Source organism: Psammomys obesus, unplaced genomic scaffold (genome assembly GCF_907164565.1).
Source record: "Psammomys obesus unplaced genomic scaffold, mPsaObe1.curated_primary_1811, whole genome shotgun sequence".
NCBI lineage: Eukaryota > Metazoa > Chordata > Mammalia > Rodentia > Muridae > Psammomys > Psammomys obesus.
Window position 1 is genome coordinate 18,202,330 of NW_026591598.1, and position 12,093 is coordinate 18,214,422.

A 12,093-nucleotide genomic window follows, 5' to 3' on the forward strand; every position below is an offset into this window, starting at 1 on the left:
GCCCCGTGGTGGCCTCATGGCTCTGATCAGTCCCCCCACCCTGCATGCCTGTTGTCTGAGGTGAAGCCAAGCTTCGGGCTATGAACCAGCCTGTGGGCGACAGGCAGGGATTGGGGAAACCTGAGGAGAGAGTCCCAGCCTGACCCTACCACCCAAACCCCCTGAACCTCAGTTCCTTTGCTGATGAAAGGGTGAGTGGGCTGCGGGCCAGTGGGGAGGACAAGGTGGATGGATAAAATAGTTGCTGTGCAAGGATGAAGACCTGAGTTCCATTCCTCAGCACCCAGGTAAAGGCTGTGTGGGACACTGAGTACCAACCTTGGTGAGAATAGATAGACAGACAGAGCTTAGGGGCTCAGTGGCTATCCAGTCTGGCAGAGGAAGAGAAGGAGATTTCAAGGCTAGATGTGTAGCTCCTTTGGTGGAGCATTTGCTTCACACACAAGAGGCCCTGGGTTCCATCCCCAGACACACACTCATAGTCCAGCCCTCAGGAATGAGGCAGGAGGATCAGAAGTTCATCCTCAGCTATGTAGTGAGTTCCAGGTCCAGATGATGTGAGACCCTGTCTGTTTTGTGCAGTGGGGTGATAACAATGCCTTCCTTCATCCTGTGTTTTGGAATAAGATATGCAAAGGTGCTTGTTTTCAAAGAACTGAGTCAGATGGCCGTGGCCTTGGACCACCTTGGAGGTGGGAGGAAGGTCTATACCAGCCATTGGTCCTCGCACACTTGACGGTGAGGAGGGCAGGCAGGGCTCTGCTGGAAGGCAGCCTTCTCTGAGATGCCCTTTCCTGACCGCCCTGGCTATGGCAGTCTCCTCTGAGACCCCCACTGAAGACTTGTCTTGTTTCCCTCCGTGTCTCTGTGCCTGTCTGAAACCATCTCAGCTACAGATCCAGTTGTGGTTGGTCGCCACAGCTCCCTACGCTGTAAGCTGAAAGTGGGGGGTCTGGGCTAGGCCTTCACCACTCTCCCCACAGCAGCGTGTGGGCACAGACCAAGAGTTCAGAACACATGGGCTCAAAGAATCCATGAAAGGGGGCTGCAGAGACGGGTCAGGGGTTACGAGCACTGGCTGCTCTTCCAGAGGTCACAGGCTTGATTCCCAGGAGGCAACTCACGACTGAATCTTGAACTGCTTATACGGCCTCCTTGGGCCCCAGGCACCAATATGAACAGACGTACATGCAGGCAAACATCCATACACATAAAAATAAGCTTTTTTAATATTTTAATGAATGAGTGAGAAGGGGAACAAACTACTGTCAGCCCAGGAATTCTGCCTACTAAGGAGCCTTCCTTTCTTCCACACCATTCCAGGATGGCCATCCAGTGTGACAGGTTACTGCCTCGGGTGTGTGTGTGTGTGTGTGTGTGTGTGTGTACTCCCCCCCCCCCAGTACCAGTGAGCACCAAGGTGTGATAGTTGACTCTGATTTCCAACTTAACAGGCTCTAGAGGTGTGAGGGAGTCTCTAGACTGGGTTAGCTGAGGAGGGAAGACCCATGCTGGATGAGGGCAGCACCATCCCACGATGGTGGACACCCCAGGATCCTGGACTGAGCAAAATGGAGAAAAGCAAGCCGGGCGCCAGCATCTTTCTCTAGCTCTCTCTTTCTCTCTCTCTTTGCTTCCTGTCTGTGGATGTGCTGCCTCAAGCCCCTGTTTCCATGCCCTCCAGCTCGTCTGTGATGGACTGTGCCCTCAAACTATAAGCCAGAGAAAAACAAAAACCAACCCTTTCCTCCCTGTTCTGGTCACAGCAATGAGAAAAGGGACTAATGCGACAGGGCTGCGGGTCCACCTGACCAGCATTCACAGTGATAAAATGTGAGACAGTGCTCATCCCCATACAGGCAACACTAACACACAGGGCCTACGAAGGAAAACCAGGTCCTGGCTGTGGCAGGTGGCAGCACCCACATGGGGACTTGGGTCTGCTATGCTCCAAAACTGGGTTCTTTGTACTAAGCATGTAAGAACCGCAGTCCCCAGTGCTGTTGCCACAGAGGCCTATCAACATAGCGATGCTAGCTCCCTGGAGATGGCCACCTTCAGCTCTGGGGTCATGAGGCCATCAACTGAACTATTGGGACAACAGCCCTCCTGAGTCCCACACTCCTCCTTGGTGGCAAACAGGAATCGGGGACCAGGCCCATGCTAGCCCTACCTCCACCCAGCCTCCAGAGCCAACCTATAACAAGTCCACCAAGCACCGCATCGCTCCGTTTGAAAACACCAGTGGAGTCCTGGTCTCCTTGGGGTAAGGCCCAGACTCTTCTGGAAGAGCCGAAAGGACTGCCACGTCCCTCCCAGCTTCATCTGCTGGCCGCCAGGCTCCACAACCATCAGCAATTTCAGCACGCAGCTCTGGACATGGCTTTACATGGACCACTGCCCCCCACACACTCTGCAGTGGGCTCTCTCCTAAAAGCCTTGCCTAACCATGCTTCCACCCTTCCTTCTCAACAGGGTCCCAGCCCCTGTCAGAGCTGTCACAGGCCTTTATCAATGAAAGTGTCATCCCAGGTTGGGATTGTCCTTTTTGTGACGGTGGGAAAGCAGAGACCAGCCTTCGATCCTGACCTTTGATCTTTCCCTGGGCTGGCACTAGGTGGCGCCACCACCTCTCAGGATGCTGGACAGCCAGCTCCAGGCTACCCAGTTCACCACGCCGGGCATTTCTGGATGCTGCCTTTTTGGATCTTGTCACGTTTCCCAACCCCGTCTGCGCACGTGGTTGCGTGTGTGCATGTGTGTATGTGCCCATACATTCATACTTGGGTGTTTTTCTTTTTTACATTATTAGAGATGGTACCTGGGGCATCAGGCATGCTAGGACAAGCTCTACCCTACCTATCTATGTACAGCGCACACACACATGTACGCGCACGCACACACGCACACACACACACACACACACACACACACACACACACACACTTGATTAAGAAATGTACTTTGTGTGCTCTAATTTTGCCCTGTCCTGGGCTAATGGAAATGACCTAGGCCTGCTAAAGGTCAGCTGAGCTAAGCTGTGAGGTGTGGGCGGTTAGGGGTTAAATGCAGTTTCCCCTTCAGATGAGTTTATGAGGCACAAGCCATTATAACTGAAGGGTCCGAGTTGGCTCTGCTCTTCCACGTGCTTCTCCATTCCCCTGTGCATGAACGTGGGGACGGGAGGTTCTCTACAGTGCCAATGGTCCGTGAAGGGCAAAACTTTCCATCCATGTCCTCTCTAAGCAGCCACTCACACACTGTGCCAGCCATACTACAGAGCACATGCCAGTAGCCAAGGGCAACCTGAACACAGTCTTTCTCCTGGAGCCTCTTTTTGCATGGGTACCTAGCACGCCCTGACAGTATGACTTGCTTTTGTGAAAGAAATGATGCTAAAGAGAAAGGCTGACCCACCCCAGAGAGTGGCCCAGCCCAAAGTCCAGCTGGGCCAGAGAGAGAAGCTGGACACTTCCTTTAACACACAAAGGCTGGCTGGTTACCCTGACAGCTCCCATCCCTACCTGAAGGACTCGGCAATGACTGCCTTTCCTAATGGGCCCAGAAGTGGCCCTTCACACTCCAGGCCCTGGAAACCATCCCATAAAACCTAGCACTGCCACGGAAATGAGGGAGAGGAGAAGCCAGAGCATGGAGACTCATCAGGCAACACAGAACTTCACCACAAACACACACCTAAACATCACCTCTTTTCATCCCCACTTTGGGGACCTCCATCCCAAACCCTGCTGGGGACAGCAGAGTGAAGAAAGTAAGCCACAGGGCACGGGGCACAGCATGCTCAGGCTGCTCTGCTCTCAGTGAAGGCCCAGTGGTAAATAAACACAACACAATCTGAAATGCTGTCCCTGCCCTGCCCCCAGGGGACTCACAACCAAACAGACCTTCCTCTGCCAGGCAAGAGCCCCGTGGCGCTCACCCACTGGACAGCCAGACAGGTGAACTCCCAGCCTCACCCCCACATCCTGCCCCAGCTCCTCCCTCCCTCCCTCCCCCTGCACACCCACAGCCCATCAGGCCCTGGCAATTTATTACCATATATATTTTTAACGATCTGACCTTCTCCTTCCAGATGGTGTCTTTTCTTGTGTGCAACTGGGAACATTAAAAGAAAATGGAGTTGTGGCTCCCCATATGCCTCTGTCATTGTTCGAGTCACAAAACCAGAGCGGCTGAGACCGAATGAGGAGGCCGCGGCCGCTGAACACGGAAAGCCCACTTGGGGTAAGTGACATTCAGGAGAGGCACCAATGGCACAGCCGTGATTTCAACTGACGCTAAGCAGGGGCTTATTTAGCGTGTTTGTCAGCGCTCATGAAGCTCAAGAGCCACGGGGGAGGGAGAGAGCTCTAGCCCAGCCCACCTCCCAGCCTAAGAACCATCTTCTCCAGTCTGCTAGAAGCACCCTAGGCACAGCCTAACCCAGCCTTCAACTCATGTGTGACATGGAGCCTGTTGCCTCGCCTAGAAAATAGGGGACAGAATTCCAATCATTTGGAGTTGTCGGGGATCTCAGAAAGAATATAAATGAGGTCTAGGATACAGCGGGCCCTGCAGAAAGGGCGGCCATTTCCAATCTCCCGCCCTTCCTCCTAATGCTACGGAGAGTGCCTGAGCCACCTCTATCCCTGGCTCTGTGCCTGGCCTCCAGGGTGAGGTATTCCCTGTCATGGATCCACTGTTCTCAGAATTCCCAGATCCGTGGCTGTGTTCAAGGCCTTATCAGACATCCCTGGTTCAGGGAGCTGCGACCAGTTACGGCCAGTCACGAGGCCAGGCATCCAGGCATCCTTTCCATCAGCCACAGCACCCTAAGAGATGCTTAATGCTATCTATCCGTGGAGGCCAGAGGAAGGCCACAGCTTTCCAGCTGGAGTGTACAGCCTTGTGTCCCTTCCCAGAGAACAGGAGACCGCCATATCCAGAGAAGCATAGGGCATCGGTTCTCAACCTGTGGATCTCGCCCCCTTGCAGGTCAGATGACCTTTTCACATGGTTCCCCTGAGACCAACAGAAAACACAGATGTTTACATTTACAGTTATGAAGTAGCAACAAAAATACTTTAATGGTTGGGGTTCACCATGTGAGGAACTGCATTAAAGGGTCGAGGTGTTAGGAAGGTGGAGAACCTGGTGGCTTAGGGGATCCCAGCACTGGGATGGGTGGCAGGGTTACGGGAGATTAGATCTAGGACACAGCGAGAGGCTTCCCCAGGCCTCACTCAGGACGTAGCAGTCATCAGTGCTGGGTAGCTGTGAAGGCAGAAGGCTGGAAAACTAGATGGGAGATGAGAGGGCAGGGAAGCTGCCTCTGATGCTCCTGAGAGTGTGGGCGTGGCTAGAGCCTGCCACACCCAGGCCCTCCCTGGAGAGCTGTCAGGGAGAGAGGCTCTGGGACCTGGGGATATGAGGGTCAGGGGATCAGAGCCTTGAGAACTGGGGTGCAGTGGAACTCTGAAAGCCCTGACCTTCCTTTCCTTCTCTGGAACCTTCCATGTGCAGACACCTACCAAGCCTTTCTAAGAGAGGCTAGCAGTTGTGATGGGCAGCAAGAGACTTTTGGCCCAGCTCAGCACTGCAATGGGGGGACTCCAGCTCCCAGGTGCAGGGCTGCCCCCACACCCCACGCACCAGTTCCTGGCACTCTCACCAGACCGCTGTGCAGCCTGAAGCTCCTGCATGGTCCCCACTCCCTGATTCCCCCAGACCTGGAAGCTGAACAGCGTGCAGGCCAAACCAGCCGAAAAGCCTTGGCACTATGAGCCCAACATCGTCTTCTGGCTCCAGGTCGCATGGTAGAAGGCCTGCCCCTCGTCACCTGCTGGGCCTTCCAGCACCTGACACCCTATTGCAATCAGCAAGGGCACTTAAGAGATCTGGTCTGGTCACAGGTGGGGAAGCTAGGCACAGGAAGGGCATCTGCCTTTCCCAGGACCACAGGGTAATGCCCGTGTTTGGAAGGGATCCCCGTTCTAAACAAAAGGCTCTCTCATCCCTCTCCTTTCTCAGCCTTCAGGGGATTACCATCCTGGCTCACTGTATGCAGAAGAAAATTAAATAGTACAAAAGAGTGACACATCTTTAACATAGTCCCGCTCCTTGAACACCACACTCATACATGACACTGCAGGTGAGAAACAAAAAGCAGCAAAATGAACAAATTATTCAAGCCCTAGGGAACCCAGGCATTCAAATACAATTTCAAGTGACTCTCCTAGTAAGGCTGCCCCGAGTGAAGCTGTGTGGAGATAAGGCAGCCCATGGGCTGCTCCAGACGCCTGCCTCAGTCAGCACCAGGCCCAGCAGCACCAGCCCGGCCCTCCAAGCATCTAGGTTTTAACGGGAAGCCCATCTGCCTGGAAAGCCCAGCCTGGGAGCTCAGGCCTGTGATCCCAGGTACTTGGGAAGCTGATGTGGAAGGATGGTGAGTTCAAAGCCTGCCAGGGTTACAGAGTAAATTCCGCTCAGGGAGGCCCCGTCTCAAAATAGAAGTAAAAGGAGCACTGAGGGTGTTACTCAGGACAAAAGCCTTGCCTAGAATGTGTGATAGCCTCGTTCCCTCCAGACAGCAGAAGGGAAGGAAGAGGGGAAGGAGGGGGAAGGAAGAAGGAAATAAAAAGGAAGGAAGGGAGGGAGGGCAGAAGAGAGGCAGGGGGCAGGGGAACAGGGAAGAGGTGGGGGAGGGGGAGGAGGCAGGGGTACATGGGGGCAGGAGGACAGGGGCAAGGGCAGGGAGCAGGGAAGGGATCACAGTGGGCTTTAGCATCAGAGTACCACTGAAGTCATGTATAACAGGGAAGGCTGAATGTGCCTGCACCCTAGGCCAACTAGGGACACCACCTTAGCCCTTCCAAGGGCCGGAATCTCCAGGTCCTCTGTCCGGAACAGACAGGGGACAGACAGGGGAAGCTTATCTTAAAGCCTTCCCTCCACCCTGGGCGGCCTCCCAGTGACCCAGGGCACTGAGCAGCTCTTCCAGAGCCGCACACCCCTACCCGCCTCCACCCCACTCTGCATCTGCTCCCCCAGGGCCCTCTGCATAGCAGCAGATCGACTCACTCGGATGAAAACCCAACTCTGATGTCAGAGGCTCCCCGTGTTTCCGTGACTACCTTCGGAGCACACCCAGAACAAGTACCCCTTCCAGCAGCGTGCCCTGCAGCCTCGCCCCTGCTCTACAGAACACCACTGCAGTCTGACAAAACCACGGTTAAGGGACAGTTTTCTGGGTCCAGTCATCTCAGGAACACGCTCCATCATGCTGGCAGGGTTAAAACTGAGCTCATATCCCCCAGGCCCCAGAACCCAATGCCCATCCTGCTTCTTCAGGTGTTTCATATTTGTCTGTTAACTAGTAGAGGATGTAAAGAGGGAAGCCGCCGTTATCCCATTATCTTAAACTAAGGCCTGTTCTGACTTAAAGCTTGACCACTCCTTTATTCTCCTGTCATTCTAAATTCCAGGCCAACGTCCAAGAGGATGTGACTGCAAAAAGCTGAGTCAAAGGCCCCGAAATCAGGGCCATGGAAAGGCCCAGTCACCCACATTTACTTCCTTGCTCAACCTCTTGTGTCAAAATATGATTGGTCAATACGACAGCCCACCCCCTCCTGTTCCCATCCTTCAGAAATATCACACAATCTCCCTTTGGGGCTCAGTTCAGATCCCGGCTGGCCCCGCTTCACCCCTTCACAGTTCAGCACTCCACTTAAGGTCCACGTGTCCATCCCAAATTTAAATTCCTCAAGAGCAGAGCCTTCTGAGTTTCGTCAGGGCTCTTTATGAGAAAAATTTCCAGGGGACGAGGGAAGTAGAGGCAGGAGGATCTCTGTGAGTTCAAGGCCATTAGTACATTAGTACACTCCAGGACAGCCAGAGCTGCCCAAGAAAACCCTGTCTCAAAACAAACAACAAAGCTGGGAATGGCTGCCTCCGCTGATAGCTGCAGCACTGAAGACAGGGTGACGGACAGACCTCTGGGGCTTGCTGGCCACCCAGCCTAGCTCAGTCAGGCAGCCCCGGGAAAAACACGGGGAGCTGGGGACGTGGCTCAGAGGTGAGGAGTACTGACTGTATTCCAGAGGACCCAGATTCAGTTCCCAGCACCCACGTGATGGCTCACAACCACTCCTAACTCCAGTCCCAGGGGATTCGGCGTCCTCTTCCAGCCTTTGCAAGCACCAAGCATACAGGTGGTACGCGGACATCTGTGCAGACAAGTGTTCATGCACGGTTTTATTTTGTAAAGTGGATGGTGCCTGGGGAACATCTGAGGCTGTCCTCTGGTCTCTATGTGAACACACACACACACACACACACACACACACGCATTACTATGTGAGGCAAATGAATAGGGTTTTTAATGAATGCAAGTCAGTTGATAAAGGCCTGACTCCCGATTCAGAATTTTTTTAAAAAACCATTGGAGTGGCTGGAGTGGTGGCCCACTGGTTAAGAGCACTGGCTGTTCTCCCAGAGGACCCAGGTTCAATTCCCTGCACCCACACGTGGCCCACAGACATCTGTAACTCCAGTTCCAGGAGATCCAATGCCTTTTCTGGCCTCCCGGGGCACTGCATGCGTGTGATGCTCAGGCACACATGCAGGCAAAACACCAACACGTAAAATAAAAATAAAAAATAGCTCATCTATGAAAAGATCACAGACACATCAAAGGTTAACAAAAGACACTCCCAGTATCAGCTAGACTTCTGCCATACAGTTCTGAATGTCCAGGACGCCAAGCCACAAAACAAACAGATGAAGTCATTACAACCCAGGACAGGTGAGTGTGGTGGGCATGGGGCAGAGGGACAGCGAGGTGGCCTAGGCTCTGGAAGCACAATGCCCGGTGTCTGAATCCTGCATCTACCCCTTCTTGCTGTGTGATTTCACAAAAGTCACTGCACCTTTCTGGGCCTGAGTCCTCAACCATTTAAAAAAAAAAAAATCTCTCAACAGACCTACCTCAGGGAGCTTATGAACAAAGATGTCTGTGGGACTTTGCAAGGATCTGCTGTACCGGAAGCATTCCATAAGTACGCATTTACTATCTGTGTTAGCACTGATGGGTGTATAGGAGGAAACACCCAAAAAGAAGTCTTCGTTTATTTTAGTTCTTTTGAGCCTACGGTCTCATAGGACCCAGGCTGATCTCAGCTTTGCTCTGCAGCTAAGATGGCCTTGCAGTAAGACTGGCCAGCTCCTCCTGCCTCAGCCTCCCAAGGGCTGGGATTATTGATATATCACCATGTTGGCTGGGATCAGCCCAGCCTGATGGTTTATTTCTTTGTTTGTTTTTCTGTTTATTGGTTATTTTATTTTACTGAGATATACTTTAGTGGTGATTAGATTCCACCAGTGTGTGCTTCCCACAGCTGGTTAGCACACAGGCAGGCATCACCTCACCAGGGCCCTGGCAGCCGCTAAGTCACTTTGCATCAAACCCCAGTAACTCGGAAACAAGAAAATGAAGGTTTAGAGAGGAATTGAGTGGTCCAAGGCTCAGAACTGGGCCTTTCTGCATGGCATCACCTCCCTCCCACTGGAAAATGCCCCTGCTCCCTGTTCATCTTGTGCTCACACTCCCAACCTCACTCCCTACACCCGCCCTGGGCCTGTCCCTGGGCTGTACTCACTGAGTCCAATCTTTGCCAAGTGTAATCTGTTGACCCAGGAAATCTTGCTCAGGGGATTCGGTGTGATGAAGACCACCATGAAGCTGATGGGACGGCCAGACCTGTGGAGGGCAAAATAAGGCAGGATCCCATGAGTGCCTTGTATAGAGGCTCATCTCCCCAGAAAGCCTCAGAAGCCTTTGTCTCTTTTTCAACCCATGTTCCTGGAGATGGAGGGAGCCCTGTGGCCCAGCAAAGCTCCACCCACTAGGGGAAACCTCCCTCCACCCTCTGTGATGGGCAGGGGTCACCTGGCCAGAGAAGCTAAGCCACTCTTGGCAGCCCAGTCCCAGACCCCCAACACTCCTGGCTTTATGCCCAGCTAAGGTCCTGGCACCACTACCTGCCAGCGTTCCACTAGCCTCGTCAGCTGGAGGAAAGAACCTCATATTATCTATCCCCAGCAACTGGCACGGGGCAGTCACCCAGGTAATGGATACAGAGTGGACACACAGGCAGTGAGAAAAAGAGGAAAGACGGGAGTTACCATAGGAGGGAAGGGATGGCAGGAGGATAAGTGAGTGGATGGGAGGGCAGGAAGAGGAGAGGATAGGAGGGAGGGAGGATGGGAGGGAAGGAAGTTGGGATGGAGAGAAACATCAAGGATGAGAGAGAAGGAAGGTGGGAGGGCAGGAGGATGAATGAGAAGATGGGAGGGTTGGAAGGGGGGATAGGAGGGAGGGAGGTGGATAGGAGGGAAGGAGAAAGGAAGAATGAGAGGGAGGAAATGGGAAGGATGGGAGGGAGGAGAAAGATGAAAGGAAGGAAGGGGGAGGGAGAGAGGGAAAGAGGGATGGGGAAGGAAGGAGGGTGGATGGAAGGGAAGGGGGTTAGAAGGAGGGAGGGAGGCAGAACAGTGCTTCCCTCATTCTTTAGGGTTCTGGGGAGAATAAGGCACAAGAGAGGAGGCGGGAATAGGAAAGGGGATGACTTGGATTGGAGCTCAAGCTACAGACTCCCACATCAAAACCTCAGAACCCTGCAATCCCTTCCCAAACCTCTGCGCCTGTTGCATCCCCCACCTCACAGGCCCAAGCCTGAGCAGCTGGCACCTCCCTGCACCAACTCCCACTGCAGGAACCCCACCTCCTGCATCAAAGCCCAGGGGTCCTGAACCTGTCCCCTGTTCCCTGACCTCTGACCTCACATCCTCATTTGTAAAGTAAGGACCCTGAGCCACCGCCTACAGAGTCAGAAGAGGGCAAGCTGGACACCTTTCCCTGTTAGTCCGCCTGCCTTCTGGGTGGGCCTGCAGCTGCCTAGGAACCACTCCTCCCCACAGAGACCATAGCTCCTGTGGCCAACTGGTGAGCGAGGACCCTGAGAGGGGAAGGCTGGGTCTCAAAAGAGATTCTGGGATGCCACAGGCTGAGGGGAGGAAAGAGGGTATGACGTAGTGGCTAAGTCTGCCAACAGAGCGCCAAGCTAACCCAGGGTGTCAGCAAGATGTGCCTTTATGCATTCATGCATGCAGTCATTCCTAAGTACCTACTATGTGCCAGGTGCTATGCTGGGCATGGTCCCCAGAGGGCGTGCGCCCTCTCTCGTCACAGCAGTCCTGGGAGGCAGGAGGTCCCAGGCTCCACCCCTGACCACCCCCTCACTGGCAGCAGCCTTACTTGTCAGGCTTCCCCGGCAGCAGGAGCCTTAGGCGGCACTTGTTGGCTGAGTGGATCTCCTCCTCCTTCACTCGCATCAGCCTCTGCAGGGCCAGGCACCAGTCTTGGGCCACAGTCATGTTCAGATTCTAGTGTTGGGGGAAAAAAAGGGGTCACCACAGCCTCCCGGCTCCCCCAGAACCACATGAGACCTAACACAGTAACAACATCCAGGGGACACAGGCTAAAGCCTTCATCAGCGGGGCTGCTCATTGGCCGTACTCAGGACTTCCTGGATGAGCGCCCACCCGGCTGCTGCTTCCTCCAAGATGGACCCCCTCCTACCTGGATGCTCTGAAGCTGGGACAGACAGAGGCCAGGGAGGAGCCGTAAGACCTCCAGCTAGTGCACAAAACCAGACATGTGCAAGGGCCTCTGAGAGAGCAGAGCACCCCTGCCTTTATCACTGCTCCATGCTCAGGGCCAGGGCGCACAGGGGCACCATATGGGACTACCCCCTACCACCCCCGGGCCACGCCCACCTGGTAAGTGCCATGCAGGGTGCTGATAAGCAGGGTGATCTGCTCCACCACTGCCAGGTCCTTCTGCAGGTCCTGTAGCTCCTGGAAGAGGCGCGGGGGACCCAGGTACACCTTGTCTGGTAGAGAAGACACCGGACTCAGCCTTGGGGCTGGGGAAGGTGCCGTCGGGAAGCTAAGCATCTGCTGACAGGGAGAAGTAAGCCGTGTCCACAGAGAAGAGGCAGTGGGAACGCTGAAGGAAACAGGGCCAGGGTT

At 54.1% G+C, this 12,093-nt stretch overlaps 1 protein-coding gene across 9 annotated transcripts in view; it reads right to left on the bottom strand.

The window, feature by feature from the left end:
• Arhgef10l (Rho guanine nucleotide exchange factor 10 like) overlaps positions 1–12,093 on the bottom strand; it is a 145,821-nt gene that overhangs the window by 34,044 nt on the left and 99,684 nt on the right. For all 9 annotated transcript variants that reach the window (XM_055610914.1, XM_055610913.1, XM_055610912.1 and 6 more), the window contains 3 exons: positions 11,839–11,954; positions 11,318–11,445; positions 9,660–9,760 (listed from right to left, as the gene is read on the bottom strand). In XM_055610914.1, coding sequence (XP_055466889.1) covers positions 9,660–9,760; positions 11,318–11,445; positions 11,839–11,954 — 345 coding nt within the window. The remainder of the gene's footprint in view (positions 1–9,659; positions 9,761–11,317; positions 11,446–11,838; positions 11,955–12,093) is intronic.